The sequence below is a fragment of the Hylobates moloch genome, unplaced genomic scaffold (assembly GCF_009828535.3).
Source record: "Hylobates moloch isolate HMO894 unplaced genomic scaffold, HMol_V3 SCAFFOLD_19, whole genome shotgun sequence".
In the NCBI taxonomy this organism is placed as follows: Eukaryota; Metazoa; Chordata; class Mammalia; order Primates; family Hylobatidae; genus Hylobates; species Hylobates moloch.
In genome coordinates, this window is record NW_026652294.1 from 43,847,423 (window position 1) to 43,868,900 (window position 21,478).

At 42.5% G+C, this 21,478-nt stretch overlaps 1 protein-coding gene across 4 annotated transcripts in view; it reads left to right on the forward strand.

The window, feature by feature from the left end:
- ARHGAP44 (Rho GTPase activating protein 44) overlaps positions 1-21,478 on the forward strand; it is a 205,530-nt gene that overhangs the window by 128,873 nt on the left and 55,179 nt on the right. For all 4 annotated transcript variants that reach the window (XM_032139111.2, XM_032139112.2, XM_032139117.2 and 1 more), the window contains exons 5-7: positions 1,215-1,326; positions 5,300-5,376; positions 14,274-14,391. In XM_032139111.2, coding sequence (XP_031995002.1) covers positions 1,215-1,326; positions 5,300-5,376; positions 14,274-14,391 — 307 coding nt within the window. The remainder of the gene's footprint in view (positions 1-1,214; positions 1,327-5,299; positions 5,377-14,273; positions 14,392-21,478) is intronic.

Here is a 21,478-nt window from a genome sequence, read left to right on the forward strand (position 1 = left end):
CAGCTACTCGGGAGGCTGAGGCAGGAGAATGGCTTGAACCCAGGAGGTGGAGGTTGCAGTGAGCCAAGATCGTGCCACCGCACTCCAGCCTGGGCAACAAGAGTGAAACTCCATCTCAAAAAAAAAAAAAAAAAAAAAAAAATCCAAACAAAAAAAGCAAGTAGCATCAGGATATGCTCAGTGTAAAACCATGCATGTAGACTGAACTAAGCAAAGCAGCAGTATTATGTATTGTATGGGGACACACACATGTAGGGTAAAAATGTGAAAATATGAACAGGAAAGGAATATCCTCACAGTAAAAAGGCAGTTACCTCTGCTCATATGTTGGTTGACTTGTAAAAGCTTTTTTGTTTGTTTATGTGTTTTTGAGACAGGGTCTCGCTCTGTCGCCCAGGCTGGAGTGCAGTAGCACTATCTAGGCTCACTACAGCCTCTGCCTCCCAGTTACGAGTGATTCTTGTGCCTCAGCCTCCAGAGAAGCTGGGACTACAGGCATGCACCACCATACCCAGCTGAGTTTGATATTTTTAGTAGAGGCGGGGTTTCACCATGTTGCCCAGGCTGGTTTGTAAAAACTTTTTACTTGACTTTTAGTTAAAATGGGTACCAGACAATGGGAAAACGGCCTGTATACAATTTGGGTGGAATTTAACATCTTTGAAATAGTATATTGTGTCATCTGAGAAGATGGCATGACTTTCTGCTCATTCAGGTCTTCTGTCATTTGCTCATTATTAATCAACTTTTGGAATTGTTTTTCATTGGATAATTGTCTATATATCCATGTACTAATTACATTTTCGTGGCTTAGGCACCAGGGCTTTCCTTCTATCAGGACCTATTGAAATTGAGTTTTTGCTTTGTATTTGAAGATGATGGTTTTTTAGCAGGCAGATTTTAGCTATCCAGTGTTCTCCTCAGAGATAGAAGCATGTGTTTATAGGCATGTGTGTCTGTTTTCTCTCTTATGTTTCCCCACGTGTCCCCTTGTGCCCCAGGGACACAGTGGGTGGCACCTTTTGAAAGAATTGATTATTTCAGAAATGCAGACGGCTGGAACAGGTTGGCCCAGGGGAAGCCATGGAGATCAGCCAGCTTATTAACACTGACTTGTGAAAGTTTACAAGTGAGCCAGGAGGTGAGGGGAGGGTAATGCCAGTGAAATGTTGTCTTAAAGAGTATTCACTGTTTCTTTCTGCCTTGGATTACAGGAAGATGCTGAAACTCTGTGGAGAGACAGAGGACAAGCTGGCTCAGGAGCTGATACATTTTGAGTTGCAAGTAGAGAGAGACGTGATTGAGCCCCTGTTTTTGCTGGCGGAGGTAAGCAGCAGGAGTGAGGCCAGGCCTGAGTGAGCAAGGAGGTACCGAACAGGAGCCCCTCAATCACTCTGTTTCCAGCATTCTAGTTCTTTCCCTTAACCTTCTCCCCGACATTGTTTTTCGTCAGGGATTCTTACCCAGCCACATGGTCAAGATTCCCAAATACATCCTTTCAGCATTTGCTAACCCTTCTCCTACCCATTCTCTTCCCTGCAGGCATTAGGAGTAAGGTGGAAAGCTGACAGCTTACCCGCTTCCCCACCCACAACCTCGACTGCCTTCACCCCCACCCTCCACCTGTCTCAAGTCTTCAGTGCTATAAACAACAGCCACTCCTTACTAGGATTCTGGGGGCCCAGGCCTCCTGCAGTTTATGTTTTTTTTTTTTTTTTTTTAGATGGAGTCTTGCTGTGTCACCCAGGCTGGAGTGCAGTGGTACGATCATGGTTCACTGCAACCTCTGCCTCCCAGGTTCAAGTGATTCTCCTGTCTCAAGCCTCCCAAGTAGCTGGGATTACAGGCACCCGCCACCACGCCCGTTTAACTGTTATATTTTTAGCAGAGACGGGGTTTCACCATGTTGGGCCAGGCTGGTCTCAAACTCCTGACCTCAGGCAATCCACCCACCTTGGCCTCCCAAAGTGCTGGGATTATAGGCATGAGCCATCGTGCCCAGCTGCAGTTTATGTTTATATAGGTCCCTTGTCTTTGGACTTTAAAGGACACTCAAACTATTTTATTAAAAAGCAACCTTAATGTCTATGTGAAAACTTTGCTAGCTTCAGCCAAGTGAAAGCTTCTCAAGGGAGATAGGAAATGCTTGGGGAGCTTTGAATCCTGAATCCCTCTCAGCTGTTTTTAATTCGTCATCTGTTAATAGATTGAGCATCTCAAACCTGAAACAATCCAAAATCTGAAACATTTTGAGCACCAACATGATTCTCAAAGGAAATGCTCGTTAGAGCGTTTTGGATTTCACGTGTTCGGATTTGAGATGCTCAGCCGGTAAATATGATGCAGATATTCCAAAATCCCCCAAACTCCCAATCCCAAATATTTCTGGTCGCAAGCATTTCAGATAAGGGACACTCCACCTGTATAAAATCTAACCAGCGCTATCCCCTAGAACTCTGTATTAGTCAGGGTTCTCCAGAGAGACAGAACCAATAGGATCTATGAAAGGGGTTTCTCCCCTATTAGGGGAAGTTGGGATTCTCCCCTATTAGGGGAAGTTGGCTCACATAATCACAGAGGGGGAGAGGTCCCCTGATAGGCCATCTGTAAGCTGGGGAACCAGAGAAGCCAGTAGCATGGCTCAGTCCATAAACCTCAGAACCCGAAACTCAGTCCAGGAACCTCAGAAGCTGATCGTGCAGCCCCGAATATGAGGTGGAAAGCCAGAGAGACCCCCATTAAATGCCAAAGAACCTGGAGTCTGATGAGGGGAAAAGGCATCTCACTACAGGAGGGAGGGAGGGAGAACACAGTGAGAGAATCCTCTTTCTTCCACCTGTGTGTTTCGGCTAATTGGATGGTGCCGCCCCATTGTGGGTGGGTCTTCCTCCCAGCCTGCTGACTCACACATTGGTCTCTTTTGGAAACACCCTCTCAGCTACACCCAGAAAAAATACATCACCAGCCTTTGAGGCATCCATCAGTCCAGCCAAGTTGACACCTAAAATGAATCCTAGCAGAATCCCTACAATGATGGAAATATTCTCAATCAGTGCCGTTTGATAGCCACGGCCCTTAAGTGGTTTTTGAGCACTAGTGCAATTCAGGAACTCAATTTTTTAGTTTCTTTAATTTTCGTTAATTTAAATTTAGAATTTCATAGCCACGTGTAGCTAGAGGCTACTGTATTAAACTGCATTGCCCTAGACCCTGTCTGGCTTCCTTTCTGAACCACATCTAGCACCTCCACATCCCCTGACACTGTTTCTGGGACAGAGGTATGGGCCAATAATTACTTACGGACCTAAAAGTATTCAAGGAGAAAATTGTGGATGAGGTTCTTTGGAATCGACCAGCTCGTGGCTTCTCAAGTCATCTCCTCGCCTGGAGCATTCACGAGATCCCCTCTGTGCCTCAAAAGGAGGGTCCCGGCTCTGGCCAAAGCCTGAAGCAAACCAAGGAGCGAGTCCATTGTGGGTGCTGACAGTCACTTGGCTCAAGCGAGATACCCAGTGGCCCTCCAGCTTAGCTTCGGGGCTGGGTGGTGACTCAGGTTGCCTGGGGACAGTTACACTTCTGCTTCCTATTGGAAGTTGTTACACGTAGAACATTACTCATCCCTGCTCGGGAGAGTGAATAGAAAGCACTTCAGAGAACATTGGATTCTCCTCGAATTTTTTCCTTATATAAAAACCGCAGCCCGAGATGATTTTAGTTCAATTTTCGGCCAATTTTCGTTTTGCATTCTCACATCCTGCCCTACTTTTGCTGGGCCCGGAACCAAAATCCTGCACTGGGATGTTCAGTGAAGCCATTTTTAGAATGAAAAAATATAAAAAGAGCATCTACATACAACCAAAATGGAAGAACTCGTAGCCGAGAAAAGCCATGATGGCAATGTTTATTCATTATTGACTGGAAAAGTCTTACTTTATTTCTATAAATACAAACATTTGCTTCCTTTCTTTTTATAAATATAGAATCTGTATCCTAGATGCAGCTATAGCCTCTCCACGCTCTTCGTCTTTCAGCTGTCCGTTTTGCCTCAGGTCTGTGGCAGACATGACTGCGTGGCTGTCTTCATTTCTCCCCACTTTTGGCCCTTCCGGAAGTAAAGAGGGATGTGGTTGAGCCCTGTTTTTTTTTTTTTTTTTGGCAGGGCGGGGGCGGGCAAGGTGAGGGCAGGAAAGTGGCCAGGCCTGTGTGAGCAGAGAAGCACAGGACCTGTGAGATGGTCTGGGTTGATGGAGAGCCTGGCTGGTGTCCAGCAAAGATGGAGCAGAGTTTAGCTCAGGAAAGGGCATCATTAATTTCATCTAATGTTGGTCAAAGGGTACAAGGTCTCCCTTATGCAAGATGAGTAAATTCTGGAGACCTGATGTGTAGCACTGTGTGGCGATAGTTAATGATACTGTATTGTAGACTTGAAATTTGCTTAGAGGATAGATCTCAAGTGTACTCACCATCAAAAAAAGAAAATAGAAACTATGGGATGGGATGGATATGTTAATTAGCCTGAGTGTAGTAATGATTTCACAATGTGTGCATATGAAAACATTAAACCATACACCTAAAATATATACAATTCCTATTAGTTCGACCTCAATAACACAAAAGGGAAAAGAGGATTTCATCTGAAAATAAGGATTGCGAGACTGCTAGTAAACTTGTTGGGCGACTTCCAATAGTTCTTTAAGAATTGTTCTAAGGAATAGTTCTTTTTTTTTTTTTGAGACGAAGTCTCACACTGTCACCCAGGCTGAAGTGGAGTGGTGTGATCTCAGCTGAGTGCAACCTCCACCTCCTGGGTTCAAGTGATTATCCTGCCTCAGACTCCCGAGTAGCTGGAATTACAGGCACCTCCCACCACACCTGGTTAATGTTTGTATTTTTAGTAGAGACGGAGTTTTGCCATTTTGGCCAGGCTGGTCTCGAACTCCTGACCTCAGGTGATCCACCTGCCTTGGCCTCCCAAAGTGCTGGGATTACAGGCATGAGCCACCGCGCCTGGCCAGGAATGGTTCTTTTTTTTTCGGCTCACCGTAAGCTTCGCCTCCCGGGGTTCACGCCATTCTCCTGCCTCAGCCTCCCGAGTAGCTGGGACTACAGGTGCCCGCCAACATGCCCGGCTAATTTTTTGTATTTTTAGTAGAGATGGGGTTTCACCGTGTTAGCCAGGATGGTCTCGATCTCCTGACCTCGTGATCCATCTGCCTTGGCCTCCCAAAGTGCGAATGGTTCTTAAAGAATTTATCTTGAGCTTCAGTTTGATTGTATCTTTTATGTCATGTAACCACAGGTGGAAATCCCAAATATTCAAAAGCAGAGGAAACACTTAGCCAAGTTGGTGCTGGACATGGATTCCTCACGAACCAGGTAGAATCTCTTTACTTTCTTTTTTGCTGCTTTGAAGGGACAGTGGATCATATTTTGGGAGGGTGGGTTTTAAGTAGGCAAGTGTGTTTTCATTCACCAAGCTTTTCTTGACACCTAATGTGTGCCAGGCACTGGAGGTAGTCACAGTGAACTCGAGACACTGGGTCCCTGTTCTCATGAAGGCTGCAGTTGAGTTTTGGAGGTAGACACTAGGCAAGTGAAGAAACAAGACAGTTCTAGAAAGCTATGTCATATAAAAAATGTGGCCGGGTGCAGTGGCTCACGCCTGTAATCCCAGCACTTTGGGAGGCCAAGGCGGGCGGATCACGAGGTCAAGAGATCGAGACCATCCTGGCTAACATGGTGAAATCCCGTCTCTACTAAAAATATAAAAAAATTAGCTGGGCATGGTGGCGGGTGCCTGTAGTCCGAGCTACTTGAGAGGCTGAGGCAGGAGAATGGCGTGAACCCGGGAGGCGGAGCTTGCAGTGAGCCAAGATCACGCCACTGCACTCCAGCCTGGGCAACAGAGTGAGACTCCATCTCAGAAAAAAAAAACAAAACAGTAACACAGGGTAGTTTTGGAAGGCGATGATGGAGAAAGGGAGCAACAGCATTAAGGATAAAAGAGAAAAAGATTTTTGAGGTGGGTCACTTTGGTCTTAGACTTAGATGATGAGAAGGTGGCAGCCTTACAGAGATCTGGTGCGAAGCATCTATGGCAGAGGGCACAGCAAATGCAAAGGCCTGTTCAAGGCACAGAAGGAAGGTCGGCGTGGCTGGGGCAGAAGGAGCAAAGGGGAGAGAAGTAGGAGATGAGAGCCAGGAGGTAGGATGTTTGCTATGTCCTGTCTGTAACAGGAAATTTCGCATTCTGGAGACTGACTCACCTTTTCCTGAAGCTGATGGTGTAGGTATCTCCTTTCTGTAGCCTTTCTCTTAACTTGAGTCCTTTCAGAGAGCAGTCAAGTACCTGTAGTGCTGTTCTTCCACACCCATCTTCCAGAGTCCACCAGAAAATTCCTGTAGTAGCAGGCGGGTGCCAAAGGCCCTGAGACGTCATTGCCTGTGGCTGTCAGAGCAGGATTGTACACATATGTCCTTTTATTTTCTACAGTGGGATATGTGTATATAAGTTGAAAAGGCAGGTGCATGAGTATTAATATGGAAAAAACTATTTGGTTCTACCTTAGGTTTTTCATAGACCAACTTTATTTTTTTATTTAATGTATTATTTATTTATTTATTTTTGAGATGAAGATTTGCTCTTGTCACCCAGGCTGGAGTGCAATGGCGTGGTCTCCGCTCACTGCAACCTCCGCCTCCCAGGTTCAAGTGGTTCTCCTGCCTCAGCCTCCCGAGTAGCTGGGATTACAGGCACCTGCCACCACGCTCAGCTAATTTTTGTATTTTTAGTATAGACAGGGTTCCGCCACGTTGGCCAGGCTGGTCACAAACTCCTGACCTCAAGTCATCTGCCCACCTCAGCCTCCTAAAGTGCTGGGAATTTTTTATTATTTTTAAAAATTTTGAGACAGGATCTCACTCTGTAACTCAGGCTGGAGTGCAAGGAACGTGATCATAGCTCACTGCAATCTTCAACTCATGGGCTCAAGCAATCCTTCTGCTTCAGGTCTCCCAAGTAGCTGGGACTACAGGCATGTGCCACTACACCTGGCTATTTTTTTTTATTTTTTGTAGAGACAGGGTCTCACTGTGTTGCCCAGGCTAGTTTCAGACTCCAGTGTAGGCCAATTTTAATCATCTTCACAGCTTGTTTTCATTTTCTTGAAATAAAGAAACAATGTATTTGGGCACAGAGATGTAGCATACAGAGTTCAGAAAGTCAGATTTCAACTATTTTCTAGATATGTGACGTTGGTCAAATCACTTAATCTCCCAGAATATCAGTTTCTTCACCTGGACACAAGGAGTAACATTCGTGGGTGGCTGTTTTGAGTATTAATATCACTTCCCAAGTGCTTTATAAAAAGAAGCTGATACTGTAAGTAATTGTTGCACTGGAATTCTGCATCAGGAAGAATAAAAGGTACAGAGCAGTCCCCCAAGACTAGACATAAAACAGGTTAAATCAGCAAAGAAACAAGGGTTTCTTTGGTTAACTTAGTTGTCCCCAAACCCTCCGTCCACCTGAATGATTTTTGCCATCTGTGTCGATACATCTCTTAAGAGTTGATTACTTTTTCAAAATAAATATATTTTAAAAAGAAATCCTTTCATGCTACCGTAAATTGGAAAGCAGTATCCTTTGCTACAAATACCAGGTAAGCATAGAAGTGAACAGATGAAAGCGAAGCCAATGTTACTAAATTTTAGAGCCTGTTGACTATGGAAGAATGTCATCCTGAAGCTCATCTCCCTTTGTTAAAAAAGAAGAAGGGGAGGCGTTGGGTGGTTTTAAAATTATTCTGATGCAAATATGAGACTAACCTCTTTAGCGTGCTTGGAGGAATAGAGAGCAGAATGAGTGGGAAGTACTGATTTGCTATTACCTCTATGACCTTATGCCACGTAAAATTGAAATAGTGTTCAAGTCCCCTATTTTGGGAGTCATGTAAGATGGTTGAAGAAATGCAGATTGCCCCATTGTTTTCATGAGGTGGACACCATGCTCCTGGGTGGAGTGACATCCTTCTCTGAAACCTGGGGCTTAGCTCTGAAGTCTTTTCTTTGCGTCTACAAAGAAAACCCACATTTCTACCGCAGAGCCTCTTGTTAGCGGGCTGAATGCTAATATCAAAGCATGTCATTACCATACATATTTTTGTTTTGTCTTCTTATGAGAAGGAGAGTTATTCCTGGTCACACTGATGGTCCGTTCTCCTGCCTCAGCCTCCTGAGTAGCTGGGATGACAGGCACCTGCCACCACACTCAGCTAATTTTTGTGTTTTTAGTATAGACGGGGTTTCACCATGTTGGCCAGGCTGGTCACGAACTCCTCTAGCAGGAACACTAGACAAAATCTAGAGTTACGTTTTCAGTGGTGACACCAAGTAGTCTGTAGGTTCTGCAAATGTACACGCCACTTGGTGTCATTAGGGACCTCTCCCCTGTGATTTAACAAATGTTTTTATATCTTCAGCTTATCATCTCCTGTATACTAAAATCTAGTAAGGAAATTCTACCCCACCCCCATGCAAATTTCTGTTTTATAAACTTCAACTTGGACCCTTTATAACCTTTGTTGTTTTAGACTAAAAAAGTCTTGTTTGCATTGTTTTCATATAAACTTGATCCATCTCCTTTATCAAATCGGTGATTTTTCATAGCCCACTTTGTGCAGTTGTGAGTTTAGGGATAGGGAATTGCTTTGGGGGATTGTTTGTTCTTTCGTTTTTTTGAGACGGAGTTTTGCTCTTGTTGCCCAGGCTAGAGTGCAATGGCGCGATCTCAGCTCACTGCAACCTCTGCCTCTCGGGTTCAAGCAATTCTCCTGCCTCAGCCTCCTGAGTAGCTGGGATTATGGGTGCCACCACGCCCAGATAATTTTTGTATTTTTAGTAATTTTAGTAGAAACGGGGTTTTGCCATGTTGGCCAGGCTGGTCTCGAACTCCTGACTTCAGGTAGATCCGTCTGCCTCGGCCTCCCAAAGTGCTGGGATTACAGGCGTGAGCCACTGCGCCCGGCTGCTTTGGGGGATTGTTGACAGTACAGTCCCCTTGAAAACTCAGTTGATTTCCCCTTCAGGTCTCAGCTTTGGTAACCGTGGCGGGAGATCTAACTCAAGGCCTCAAGTTATAGATTCCCCATAAGTATGAGTTATAGGCTACAGGATGAAAAGGGAATTTTTAGCAAAGGTATACTCTTTGTTTCCACTTTACTCTCAGGCTGGCCATTTCTAGCCTGAGCCTACCTGTCTTGTAGGACCTTGCCGAAAGTCATAAGAAGCCAACCCAACACATCTTCCTGCCATTTTCCCTAACTCCTCACTCTTAGCCAATATGAGGGCTGCATCCCAAGATATAGCAGTGAGAGCAAGACCAAATGCTGTGCTATTGAACAGCAGGGATCACCAGCTCCTTTTCTGGAACAGCTGGGTTCTGAATGCTCCCCCCCACCCCCCGCATTTCTCCATAAAGCCAATGGCACAGGTTAGTGTTTCTTCCTTGCGGCATCCTACTTCTGATTTATTTCATATTGTTCTGTCCTTCATGAAGTACGCTCTGCAGCACTGCAACAGTGAATTCCACACAGAGACACTCTGCCTTTCAAGACAGGAAGTAGTTTTGTATATATTATCAGCACATCTTGAACAATAGTCCCATGACTGGATCTTTAATTTCTGCCACAATTCTGATGGATACTGTCAAATCCAACTAATTTCTCTCGTGTTTAATTAGATCCCAATAAGATGTGTATATTTGTCACTATTGAAGTAAATCTGGCTTGTCTGCTTCGAAAGCCAATGATACAGACCTCAATATTCTCAGAGAAACTGATGCTTACAGGACGCTTTATGCTGAATTAAAGGTTGTGAATTGAATGATACGCAAATTTCTTTTTTTTGTGTGATAGGTTTGGTTTAGCAGTGCTTAAAGAAGGAGCCTAATTTTTATCCAAAGTCAGCCTGACTTTTTTCTGGTCATGTAGCTCAAGGTTAACCCTCCTGAGTCCAGGACACATACACATTCCATTTCTGCCGAACCAGCTGCCTCTTGGTCCTATGGACTGAATGGTATCTCTCCAAAATTTGTATATTGAAGCCCTAACCCCCAATGCGACTGTATCTGCAGATAGGTTCTTTAGGAGAACCTTATTAAGGTTAAATGAGGTCATAAGAATGGGCCCCTATTTCACTAGGATTGGTGGCCTTGTAGGGAGAAAGAGTGATCTCTCTCTACACACACTCAGAGGAAAGCTGTGTGAGGACAGAGACAGCAGCCATCTGCGAGTCACAGATAGAGGTCTCCAGCCTCTGTCTTGATCTTGGATGTCCAGCCTCCAGAATCATGAGAAAATAAACCTCTGTTGTTTAAGCCACCCAGTCTGTGGTACTTTGTTTTGGAAGCTCTACCTTCTTTGGAAGCAAGTGAACTAGTGTAAGTTAAGCCAGGAGGGTTTTGGAGGGGAAACTGTGCAGGCTATGGAGTTAAGACGTGGAATTCAGGAGGCGGGGCAGTGTGAAGTCTCGTTAGAACTGGCAGCAGAATCTCGATGGCCATCAAAACTCATTCCTCATCTCTCACCCCTCCCCATACAAGTGTCTTTTTCTCACATCTGATTTTTCAAGGTCACTGGATGTCGCATGGGCTCATGTCTCCCCACTATGAGCCCTCTTCCTTTTGCCCCAATTCCGAAAGTGCCAAAGAGGGGCTCCATTTGTCTGGACTTTGCTCATATGCCCACTTCCATGACTCGTCAGTTGGGTCAATGTGAGGAAGGATGGCACAGGCTTGACTTGGATCAGAGGCCCTCACCTGGACCACTCACTGCCTGAGTCATGCAGAACCTAGCAGTCCCCTTTTCAACCACACATTAGCGCAGAGTGGAAGCAGGAACTTAAAAAGTGGGGGATGCCCATGGCAGAGGAAGGGGCAAGACTAGACAGAAGGAACAGTGAATGCCCCACTGAAGACACTCTCCTGTCTGCCTTTTAAAATTCTTCTTCTGGACATTCTGTTGTCCTGAACTGACCTGCATTTGCCTTCTTTACGTATTGCTGGTACCTGAAATTTTAAACCCTTATTCCTCACCCTTCTCTCTCATCTCTCCCAAGGCTTCATTACAGCTGTGTCCCATCTTCATCTCCCCCAGATCACATAGTCACAGTCGTCTTTCCCCAGAGAAGGATGGTGGCACATCAGCTACTTTAGTGAGAAGAAATGATCCTTCTGCTCTTCAACTTTCAAAGCTCAAAGTTTCCTTGGACAATGTCCACTGTCCCTGTTTCTCCTCTGACAGAGCAGTACAGCTCTTGAGCTTATGTGTGGAACAGAGGTCTGAAAAGACTACCAAACCTTGAAATTCATAATTCCTGTCACTTTTCCCAAAATGACTATCTGTACGAAATTTTCCCAACATGACTATCTGTACAGAATTCATGTCACCTTTTCCAACATGAGTATCTGTACAAAACTTGTCTGTTCACATGACAAGAGTTTACCTTGGTATTTTGTTTGCTATTTATGTTCCACAAAGAGAACATATTTTGGACATCTTGTCACTGTTTTAAAATATCAAAATAGACCAGGCACGGTGGCTCATGCCTGTAATCCCAGCACTTTGGGAGGCAAATGAGGGTGGATGGCCTGAGGTCAGGAGTTCAAGACGAACCTGACCAACATGGCGAAACCCCGTCTCTACTAAAAATGACAAAAATTAGCTGGGCATGGTGGCATGTGCCTGTAATCCCAGCTACTCGGGAGGCTGAGGCAGAAAAATCGCTTGAACCCAGGAGGTGGAGTTTGCAGTGAGCCAAGATTGCACCACTGCATTCCAGCCTGGGTGACAGAGCAAGACTTGATATGAAAAAAAAAAAATTTATATATATATATATATATAACTCACATACTGTAAATTGTAAATAAAATTTCTTATAAAAAGGAGAAAGGTGTATGTTTTTAAAGTATCAAGATATTGACTACAGGATAAAATCTGGAGGAAAAAATAGATGAGAATAAAAAGAAAAGAAAGAACTTGGGAAAATGTCTTCATTTTAATATGCATATATTTAGTATGATTCTGTTTTTTAAAAAATTTAATCCTGAGTTACAAAGCCATAAAAATCTACTTAGTGTTTGTAGTCACTTTATATACATTTTTAACACTTACATATTTGTTAGTTATTTTTTCTTCAGGTAGCGTGAGTCAGATGGTGGTTATAACTTAATTCCATAATCTACCATTGTGTTATAGTTATTGTCTGAGATATAAATTACAGCCATGGCATCTCATATTTTATTTTCCAAAACTCCACAACAATTTAATACTTTATTCGAAATGATTCAACTGGGAGAGTATTAATCAAATATATCACTTGTATAGGGTAAACCTTTATAGGAAAAAATTACCCAGGAATTCTTACTAATCTTGATCTGTTATTTTTTTTCAACTTAGATGTTGAAGCATCTTTCAGTAGAATATTTCCTTTCTAGTTTGCCCTGAATTCTTATCTTGGAATCAGGAATCTTTCAGAGAACATGTGTTCATCTCTGGAGCTTCAAGCCAGCTTGATGTCTCAAAACCTTTTTAAAGTAATTTTCCCGTGATTGCATTCTTTAAGTGACAGAGAATCCTCATTTTTGCTCCTTTTTGCTAACAGCAAAGAGACTTTTAGTTTCCGTTTCTTATAGAGCCTTGCATTCTTCTGTTTTTCCTGCAGATGGCAAAAGAGAAAAGAATAGTGGAGAAAATACTAAATGATTAGATTCTTGACTCTTGACATGAGAATGATGTTCCACTTTCTGTCCTCGCATCAGAGGCTGCAGACTGATGGTCTGAGATCCAGATAGAGCCCTCAGAGCTCTCTTGTTTGGGCTGTACGCTGTTGGCCTGCATGGTTTTTAAAAGAAATTATTTGTAGCCACATTTCACTTGGAAGAGTTCACATGACAATTTCCTCCTTCTCTAGTCAGTTGAAACATCTGGCAACCCACGGCCCAGCTTCCTGCCCATCTCAGCCCCATCAGCTGGAGCTCAAGAACAGCTACTCTCTCTTAGACAAGGCAGGATCCCTCCTACCAAGTTCCCAGCTCTCCCTGCTCCCTCCTGACTTCCCAAGACTGAAGCCAGCCTTGGCTGCTGTTTGTCCTCTTTATTACAGGATTGTTTTTCTTAGAGCTGAGAAATAGTTTTATATTTCCTGTCCCCATTACAAGTAGGAAATAGAGGATCGTGCGGACTAGTTTTTAAGATAATGGCTCATTTGATTTATTTTATTTTTTTTTTAACTTGCTGGCCTCTACAACCCGTTGAGTTTACAGACTCAGGAGAGGAACCCACTGCTGAGACCTAATTCAGCTACTACTATCTAGCATAATTGGAACCGTCTTTCCAATTATGCCTACTTTTGGTAATTCCCTGCTGATAACACAGCAGCCAGAAATATTTGTATTTCCCCCTAAAGTTTTCTGAGTGGCTTCGTTAGAAGACCAAATTTTTAAGAAAGCATTCATGAGGAATCTAAATGTTGCCATAAAAATTGTTTTGGGCTTACCAGTGGAGATTTTTGCTGTCAGATTTGTTTTTAATCTTACCAGCATGTCTTCTCACTTAGCATACATCACTGGCTTCAGCCAAGAAGGTGAAGATTTCCATACTCAAATTCCCACAGGATAGGCAGGGGACTTAAACCAATGATAGAGACTGTGCTTAAAGGGCAGTGATAGTTATTTTGAAATATATAATATGCAATATATTACTATAATCGCCTTGATTAAACTTCAGATGTCTCACCACAGAAGATCATGAGTAAGTGAGGTGATGGATATGTTAACTAGCTTGATTTAATCATTCCATACTGTGTGTGTGCGTACATGTGTACATATATCCCAACACATCACATTGTACCCATAAACGTATATGATTATGATTTATCCATTAAAAATAACGTTAATTTTTTTAAAAAGACAGCAATAGTGATTGTCATTTGGCTTTAGTGTTTGGAAGACAGTAGAGAAAATGGTGACAAACCGGGGGATGCTTGTCCTATCTGAAGGGGCAGCTGATTCTCAGCTTCAGTCAGCAGTTGACGCATGGAAATGTGGGCCCACTGTCTCCTTGCCTAGTCCTTGGTGCCTTTTTATGACCTCCCTTTTCAAGTGAGGGTATGTAGCTCCCTGGGTAATATTTGTAACCAGCTGTCTTCTCAGTGCTCCCATGGGATCCCCAGGGCTCTACCTGTCTCACATCTCTTTTTCTCCTATTTTCCATCAGGTGGCAGCAGACTTCCAAGTCTTCAGGTTTGTCCAGCAGCTTACAGCCTGCGGGTGCCAAGGCTGATGCCCTCAGGGAAGAAATGGAAGAGGCTGCCAACAGAGTGGAGATTTGCAGGGTACCTGCCCTCTTTGCTCCTCTCTACTGGGACAGGCTGGGGAGCCCTCAGGGATTCCCTTTTTGTTCACTGGAGTTCTCTTAAAACTCTGTCAGTGAGCCTCTAGTTGAACTGAATGTCCCCAAGCCCGCCGGCTAGCATCTCCAAGGAGTCCAGGATGAACCCGAGTAGTTGGGGCTTTGATGGTGACCTAGACAGGAAGGCAGCATTCAGTTATCATTGGTGGGCGTGCATGCTAGGCAAAGAGAAATGACCTTTATTTTTGTGTGACGCTTTTGTAAATCATCTGAGTCCCAAAGAATAAATTCTAGGTGACACAGGACAGTTGAGAATTTGACCATAGATGAGCCTTGACTCACTGTTGATACTTAATTATTTCCTTTTTGGCTGCCTTTTGATATTTCCTGAGTCACTTTATCCATCCTATGCCTCCTGGAAGACACTTATCTATGAAGTTGAAATGCTAGCCATGAAGAGAGTCACAGAAAAGAAAACTTCCCACTTGTTAAAAGAGAGGACATCGTTCTGAAAACTGCGACTCTGTGCTCGTGTAACGATGTCCTCTGTTGTGCTCATTCAGATGTTTCCCATCTCCTTTCCTTGCAAATATTTTACCGGACTTAATTAGCAATAGACCATTCGTGATGCTCTGTGTATATGTACATCTCTTTACCTGCATATATGTCAGCTTGGGTTTCTAAGGAAACCAAAACTGTATTTAGACCCAAGGAACAAAAACATCACATTTCTGTAACTATTCTGGGAACCTGTCCTAACCACATCCAGTTTTGAAGGAGAATAACCAGTTTGCCTGTGGACATCTCTGTTCTTCATGGCTCTGTCTAGTCTTAGCTTGTCCATAGGCTTTTTCTCTTACAGCCACCCTGTGCAAGTGGCTTTGACCTTGCATTCAGGTGACATTCAGAATCAGGGAGAATTTCTCTCTAGAATTAGAAACATTGAAAGATTTTTAAAGAATTCATTATCTCCCAGCCTACAGTACTATGGAACCAAGCAAAGTAAGACTAGTACTTCATATGCCAGATTTTTTGTGAGTGCAGCTGATTTGTCATTTGAACTCCTGCATACATGCCAAATATCTGGCATGTGCGGTATTCCTGAAGCATAACTCTTCTCTCCTTCCAATTTCATTTTTACTGTGTATTCTTTTTTTATTCTTTTCTCTCTCTCTTTTTTTTTTTTTTCGAGGCAGAGTTTCGTTCTTGTTGCCCATGCTGGAGTGCAATGGCACGGTCTCAGCTCACTGCAACTTCTATCTCTCAGGTTGAAGCGATTCTGCTGCCTCAGCCTCCCAAGTAGCTGGGATTATAGGTGCACACCACCAAGCTTGGCTAATTTCTTTTTGTATTTTTAGTAGAGACGGGGTTTTACCATATTGGCCAGGCTGGTCATGAACTCCTGATCTCAGGTGATCCACCTGCCTCGGCCTCACAAAGTGCTGGGATTACAGGCGTGAGCCACTGCGCCTGGCCTACCATCTATTCTTTAACTATCTACCATGGATCTATGTTCCTCTGTTAAGAATTCTTTTTTCTTTTAATTTCTTTTTCAACAGACGAGAGGGTGGTGGTAAGCAGGGATGCTGGATGTGAATATCCACATAGATCAGGATAAAAGTTCAGTAGCTTTATCCATTCCTGTCTAGCTTCTTATATTTGCTATTGTGCCAAAAATATATTCATTTCCTCTTCAAAGATTAGTAGTACATGTTCAGCATAATCAGTTAAAAATACAAAAATATATAAAGAAAAACACTAATATTCTCCCCCTTACTGTCCAGGAACCTTTCTGTTTCCAAACAGGGTAGAGACCTCCCCACCAATATTTGTTAAGACTTCGTTATGACAATGCACTTTGTTAGGTGCCAGGCAGCCATAACTTGTTATAAAGATAAGGAAGCCAGTGCTAGATAGAACCTGTTATATCCTACTCCAGACTTTTCTTCATAATCATACATAGTCATAGATAGCATTTTTCTAGTTATTTATATGTTTGTTTTTGTTTTATGTTTGTTTTGTTTTGTTTTGTTTTTGAGACAGAGTCTTGTTCTGTTACCCAGGCTGGAGTACAGTGGCGTGATCTCGGCTCACTGCAACCTCTGCCTCCTGGGTTCAAGCAATTCTTACGCCTGAGTAGCTGGGACTACAGGCGCACGCCGCCACTCCTGTCTAATTTTTGTATTTTTACTAGAGACAGGGTTTTGCCATGTTGGCCAGGCTGGTCACAAACTCCTGACCTCAAGTGATCTGCCTGCCTCAGCCTCCCAAAGTGCTAGGATTACAGGTGTGAGCTACCACGCCCGGCCTATATGTTTATTTTTAATAAAACAGTCATATTGTTTATATTAATATACCATTTAATTTTCTCAGTTAACACCACATCCTGAACATCTCTCTAGGTTAGTAGCTGTAGTTCAAACTGTCTTTTTTATTTTTTATTTTTTTTTGAGACAGAGTCTTGCTCTATCGCCCAGGCTGGAGTGCAGTGGCGGGATCTCCGCTCACTGCAAGCTCCGCCTCCCGGGTTCACACCATTCTCCTGCCTCAGCCTCCCAAGTAGCTGGGACTACAGGTGCCTGCCACGATGTCCGGCTAATTTTTTTGTATTTTTTTAGTAGAGATGGGGTTTCACCGTGTTAGCCAGGATGGTCTCGATCTCCTGACCTCATGATCCTCCCACCTCGGCCTCCCAAAGTGCTGGGATTACAGGCATGAGCCACTGCACCCAGCCATCAGTCTTTTTTATAAATTGCATGATATTCCACAGTAGGGATACACACACACACACACACACACACACACACACACACACACACATCATGATTTATTTAGCTATTTTCCTATTAATGGATGTTCAAACTGGTGTGTTTTAGTTTTATTTTTTGGCATTCCCAAAAGTGATACAATAATCATATACTTATATGTATATCCTTATACCCTGGTGATTTTTTTTCTATAGGATAGATTCCAAGAAGTGACATTTTTAGGTCAGAGTCTATGCATACATTTTTAAATTTTCATAGCTGTTGACAGTTTACTTCTCTGAAAAGGAAATTGCATTTTACATTTCAACCAGCAATACATAAAATTGCACATTTTTCTTCATCTTGTAACGTATGTTGCTCCTATTTTCAGTTTTTGCCAATTTGGTGAGGGAAGAAAAACTACCTCTTCACTATTGTGTTCTTAATTTCCCTGAATATAAATGTTGATGAGTATCATGTATTTACTGGACATTGTCCATGTATTTATACACATTCTTAATTTGGTGAATTGCCTATTTGCATTGGCAATTGGCCCAGTATTTCTGTTGTTTTTCTAAAATATCAATTTATAAAAATTCTCTATATATCAGCAGTTTTAAACTTTTTTCTACCTCCTGTGCTGCAGATACCTTTTCCAGTCTGCCATTTGTCTTTTGACTTTATGTTGACATCTGCCATTAAAAATTTAATAATGTGTTTCCTTTGCATGGGAAAAGATCCTGGGTAGCCCTTTGGACATTTGGACATCTTCTACACAAGTTAAATGATTTTTCTTCTTTAATTTTATGTTAATGTTTTAAATTCATTTTATACACCTATTTTATGCACTTTAATACATCTGAAATTTATTTTTATATATGATGTGAGGTAGGGGTTTCTTTCTTTTTTTTTTTTTCCAGATAGATAGTCAGTTATGCCAGCATCATTTGTTAAATAAGCCACCTTCCCCCGAAGTGAAATTTCACTATCTAATTACTCAAATTTATTTCTGGACTCTATGTTTCATTAATCTGTTTGCCTACACCTGAGACAATAGTATATAGTTTCTATTCTAATGATTTCATAGCAAATATAATCTTCAGTAAGGTAGCCCCCACTCCATTTTTGTAGTTATCTTGGCTAGTCTATTACATCCGTTTTGTTATATGAACTTTGAAATGATCATATCCAGTTCATGAAACCCTACATTGTGCTCAAGGGAGTCTCATTTGTGTGCTGAGCTGATCTCCTTGAGAGTGCTCAGTGCTGGTTTTGTTAAAGTTCTCTTCTGATTATTCTTTTATTTTTACTTTGTTGGTTGCCAACTGTTTTAAATACCTACCTTGGTTTTCCTACCTCCCCTTGCTGGGTTTCCTCGAATGGGTGATTTCCCCTGATCTCTTCATGGTTTGGCAAGTGTTTGGGATCCCCTATATTGTGGCAAACCAGCCAAGTGCAAGTTTGTAGGCTGAAAGTTAATGAAGTAGTAATCTGATTCCTCTTTTTTGAGGACCAAGCAGAGCTCCCCAGATCTTTGGGACCCAGAGAGATTTAGCCCACTAGGAAAACCAAGTCAAGATGCGTTCCATAAGACAAAACCCACTGAGCCCTCAGGCAGGCTTGCAGGTGCAGCACTGCCTGCCTGTGTTCTTTCAGGAGCCCATCCAAACCCTGCCTTCCTCCATATTTCAAGATGAGACAAGCCCAACTCTTCACAAGTGGTACTTGCTTTCTCTTTTCTTCCCAAGGCTTTCTATAAAAGACCCCTGAATCAATACATCCAAGGAAGTATAAGTAGTTGGTAATTTTTCAATAAGAGGAGAGAAAGTGAAGAAGGACCTGTGAGCAATGATGTAACAATAGAGAAGACAGTGAATAGAAACCTAATCCACTTGGCGACAGCAGTATCAGTTTTGTTTTGCTTCCCACAGGAGACTGGCTGCAGTCTTAGGATTTTCACTGTAAGGTGACACTTTCCATCATCACCTTTCCTGCTTTTATCTCCCCATATTTCATCACATAAATTCTTTTTTTTTTTTTTTTGAGATGGTGTCTTGCTCTGTCACCCAGGCTGGAGTGTGGTGGCACGATCTCGGCTCACTGCAAGCTTCACCTCCCTGGTTCATGCCATTCTCCTGCCTCAGCCTCCCGAGTAGCTGGGATTACAGGCTCCTACCGCCATGCCCGGCTAGTTTTTGTATTTTTAGTAGAGACAGGGTTTCACCGTGTTAGCCAGGATGGTGTTGATCTCCTGACCTCGTGATCCGCCCGCCTCGGCCTCCCAAAGTGCTGGGATTACAGGCGTGAGTCACTGTGCCCGGCCATCACATAAATTCTTATCCTTGCTTCACCCATGTCTCTGTTTTTCTCATTTAGCCTTGTCCTCTCTCTCTTTTAGTTTGTATCTCTTCTTTTCCATTTTATTCTTCTTCAGTGTATCATCTTTCCTTTTGAAAGTCAAACTTGAGTCTGGGAAAGACAACAACAGCAAGACAGATGTCTAGCTCATTTTGTCCTCCCCATAATCTGAAGAGCACATATATTGTTAGACTAAAAGACAACCTTGAGTCTGAACCTACAATTCCTTATTACAAAATTAGTGCCATGTCATGGGAAGTAAATGAGATGCTGGAAGAACCCATGACTGCTCTCTAATTTGGAAGGCTGTGGAATGGTTGAGAAGCATTTACATTACTTCAAATCCCTTCTGCCAAAAGTATCTAGCCCAGCAAACCTATAAGCAAGCATGGCCACACCCAGTGGGAAGCCAACTGGTGGCAGAGCTTCCACTGGTGTCGATTTTTCTGAAACACGGCTGGGACCTTCCTTGGCATGTCAGGCAGGAGTACCACAAGGAGGCTGGACACAGCCAGATCATTTACCTAACATGGAGGACAGAAGACATCACGTACAAAGATGTTCTTTGGTCTGTTAGCTTCAACAAATTCAAATAATTTTTATTATGATTTCTGAAGTTGACTGCAGGCATCCTCTATGGCCGCAGCCCCGCAGGTTCTGAGTCACTAAATTTATATCAGACAGAACTTAGGTCTGAGAAGATTCTATCAGAGTGGGCAGGAGGGGCAGGAAAGAGATGCTTACCATTTTAAGGTCAAAAAATAGTCCTGAATAGATTATTTTTCTATGTTGAAGATAATAATAAAGTACTCAAAAATAGAACACTTTAAAAAAATATTTACTTATGATAACAATAAATTTCAGACAACATGTATTGGTGCCTCAAATACGATTAAAGGGCATATGGGCTGGGTGTGGTGGCTCACGCCTATAATCCCAGCACTTTGGGAAGCTGAGGCGGGTGGATCACCTGAGGTTAGGAGTTCGAGACCAGCCTGACCAACATGGTGAAATACTCTACTAAAAATAAAAAAATTAGCTGGGTGTGGTGGCTCATACCTATAATCCCAGCTACTTGGGAAGCCAAATAAGGAGAATCACTTGAACCTGGGAGGTGGAGGTTGCAGTGAGCTATCGCAACATTGCACTCTAGCTGGGGCAACAGAGTGAGACTCCATTTCAAAAAAAAAAAAAAGAAAGAAAGAAATCAAGGGAATATGGATTTTAGGCACCAATAGATAAAGGTGAGATAAAATTGTCAAGTAAAGTGGAATGAGAACTGAATGAGATTAGGAAATATTTTTTAAGTAGAAAAATAATGCAGGTATGGAATTGATTTTAGTAAACAACAGAATTGACACTGCAGAAAGGTGAGCCAATGATGTAGAGAAAAATTTGAGAATTTCTTCTAGAATGTTAAGGTGAGAGCCAAAAAGAATGAAAGAAAATATGGCAGATGTTGAAGATAATGGAAAACCAATGTATAGATAATAGGGGATACTGAAAAATAAGCAAAACAAATCAGAAGAGCATAGAAAAATAAAATTGACTTGCATCAAAGATCTCAATCTCAAATCTGTGATTCTGAAAAACAGAGATTTTGCACTTTTTTTTACCTTTGAAATGATTTTTTAAACAAACCTTCTGAAATCAGTAAACTTTATTTTTTAGAGCACTTCTAATTTTGCAGCAAAATTAAGTGGAATATAAAGAGACCTCCCATATAGGTCATTTCCCCACAAACATATACAGCCTCCCCCAATGCCAACATCACACACACAGTGGTAGAGTCTGTTACAATTGATAAACCTGTATTGGTGCATCATTGTCTTCTGTAGTTCATAGTCTACTTAGGGGTTCACTCCTAGTGTTGTATATTCTGGGGGCTTTGACAAATGTATGTGAATGTATCTACCATTATAGTATCCTAGAGAATAATTTCATTGCCCCCAAGTCCTCTGTGCT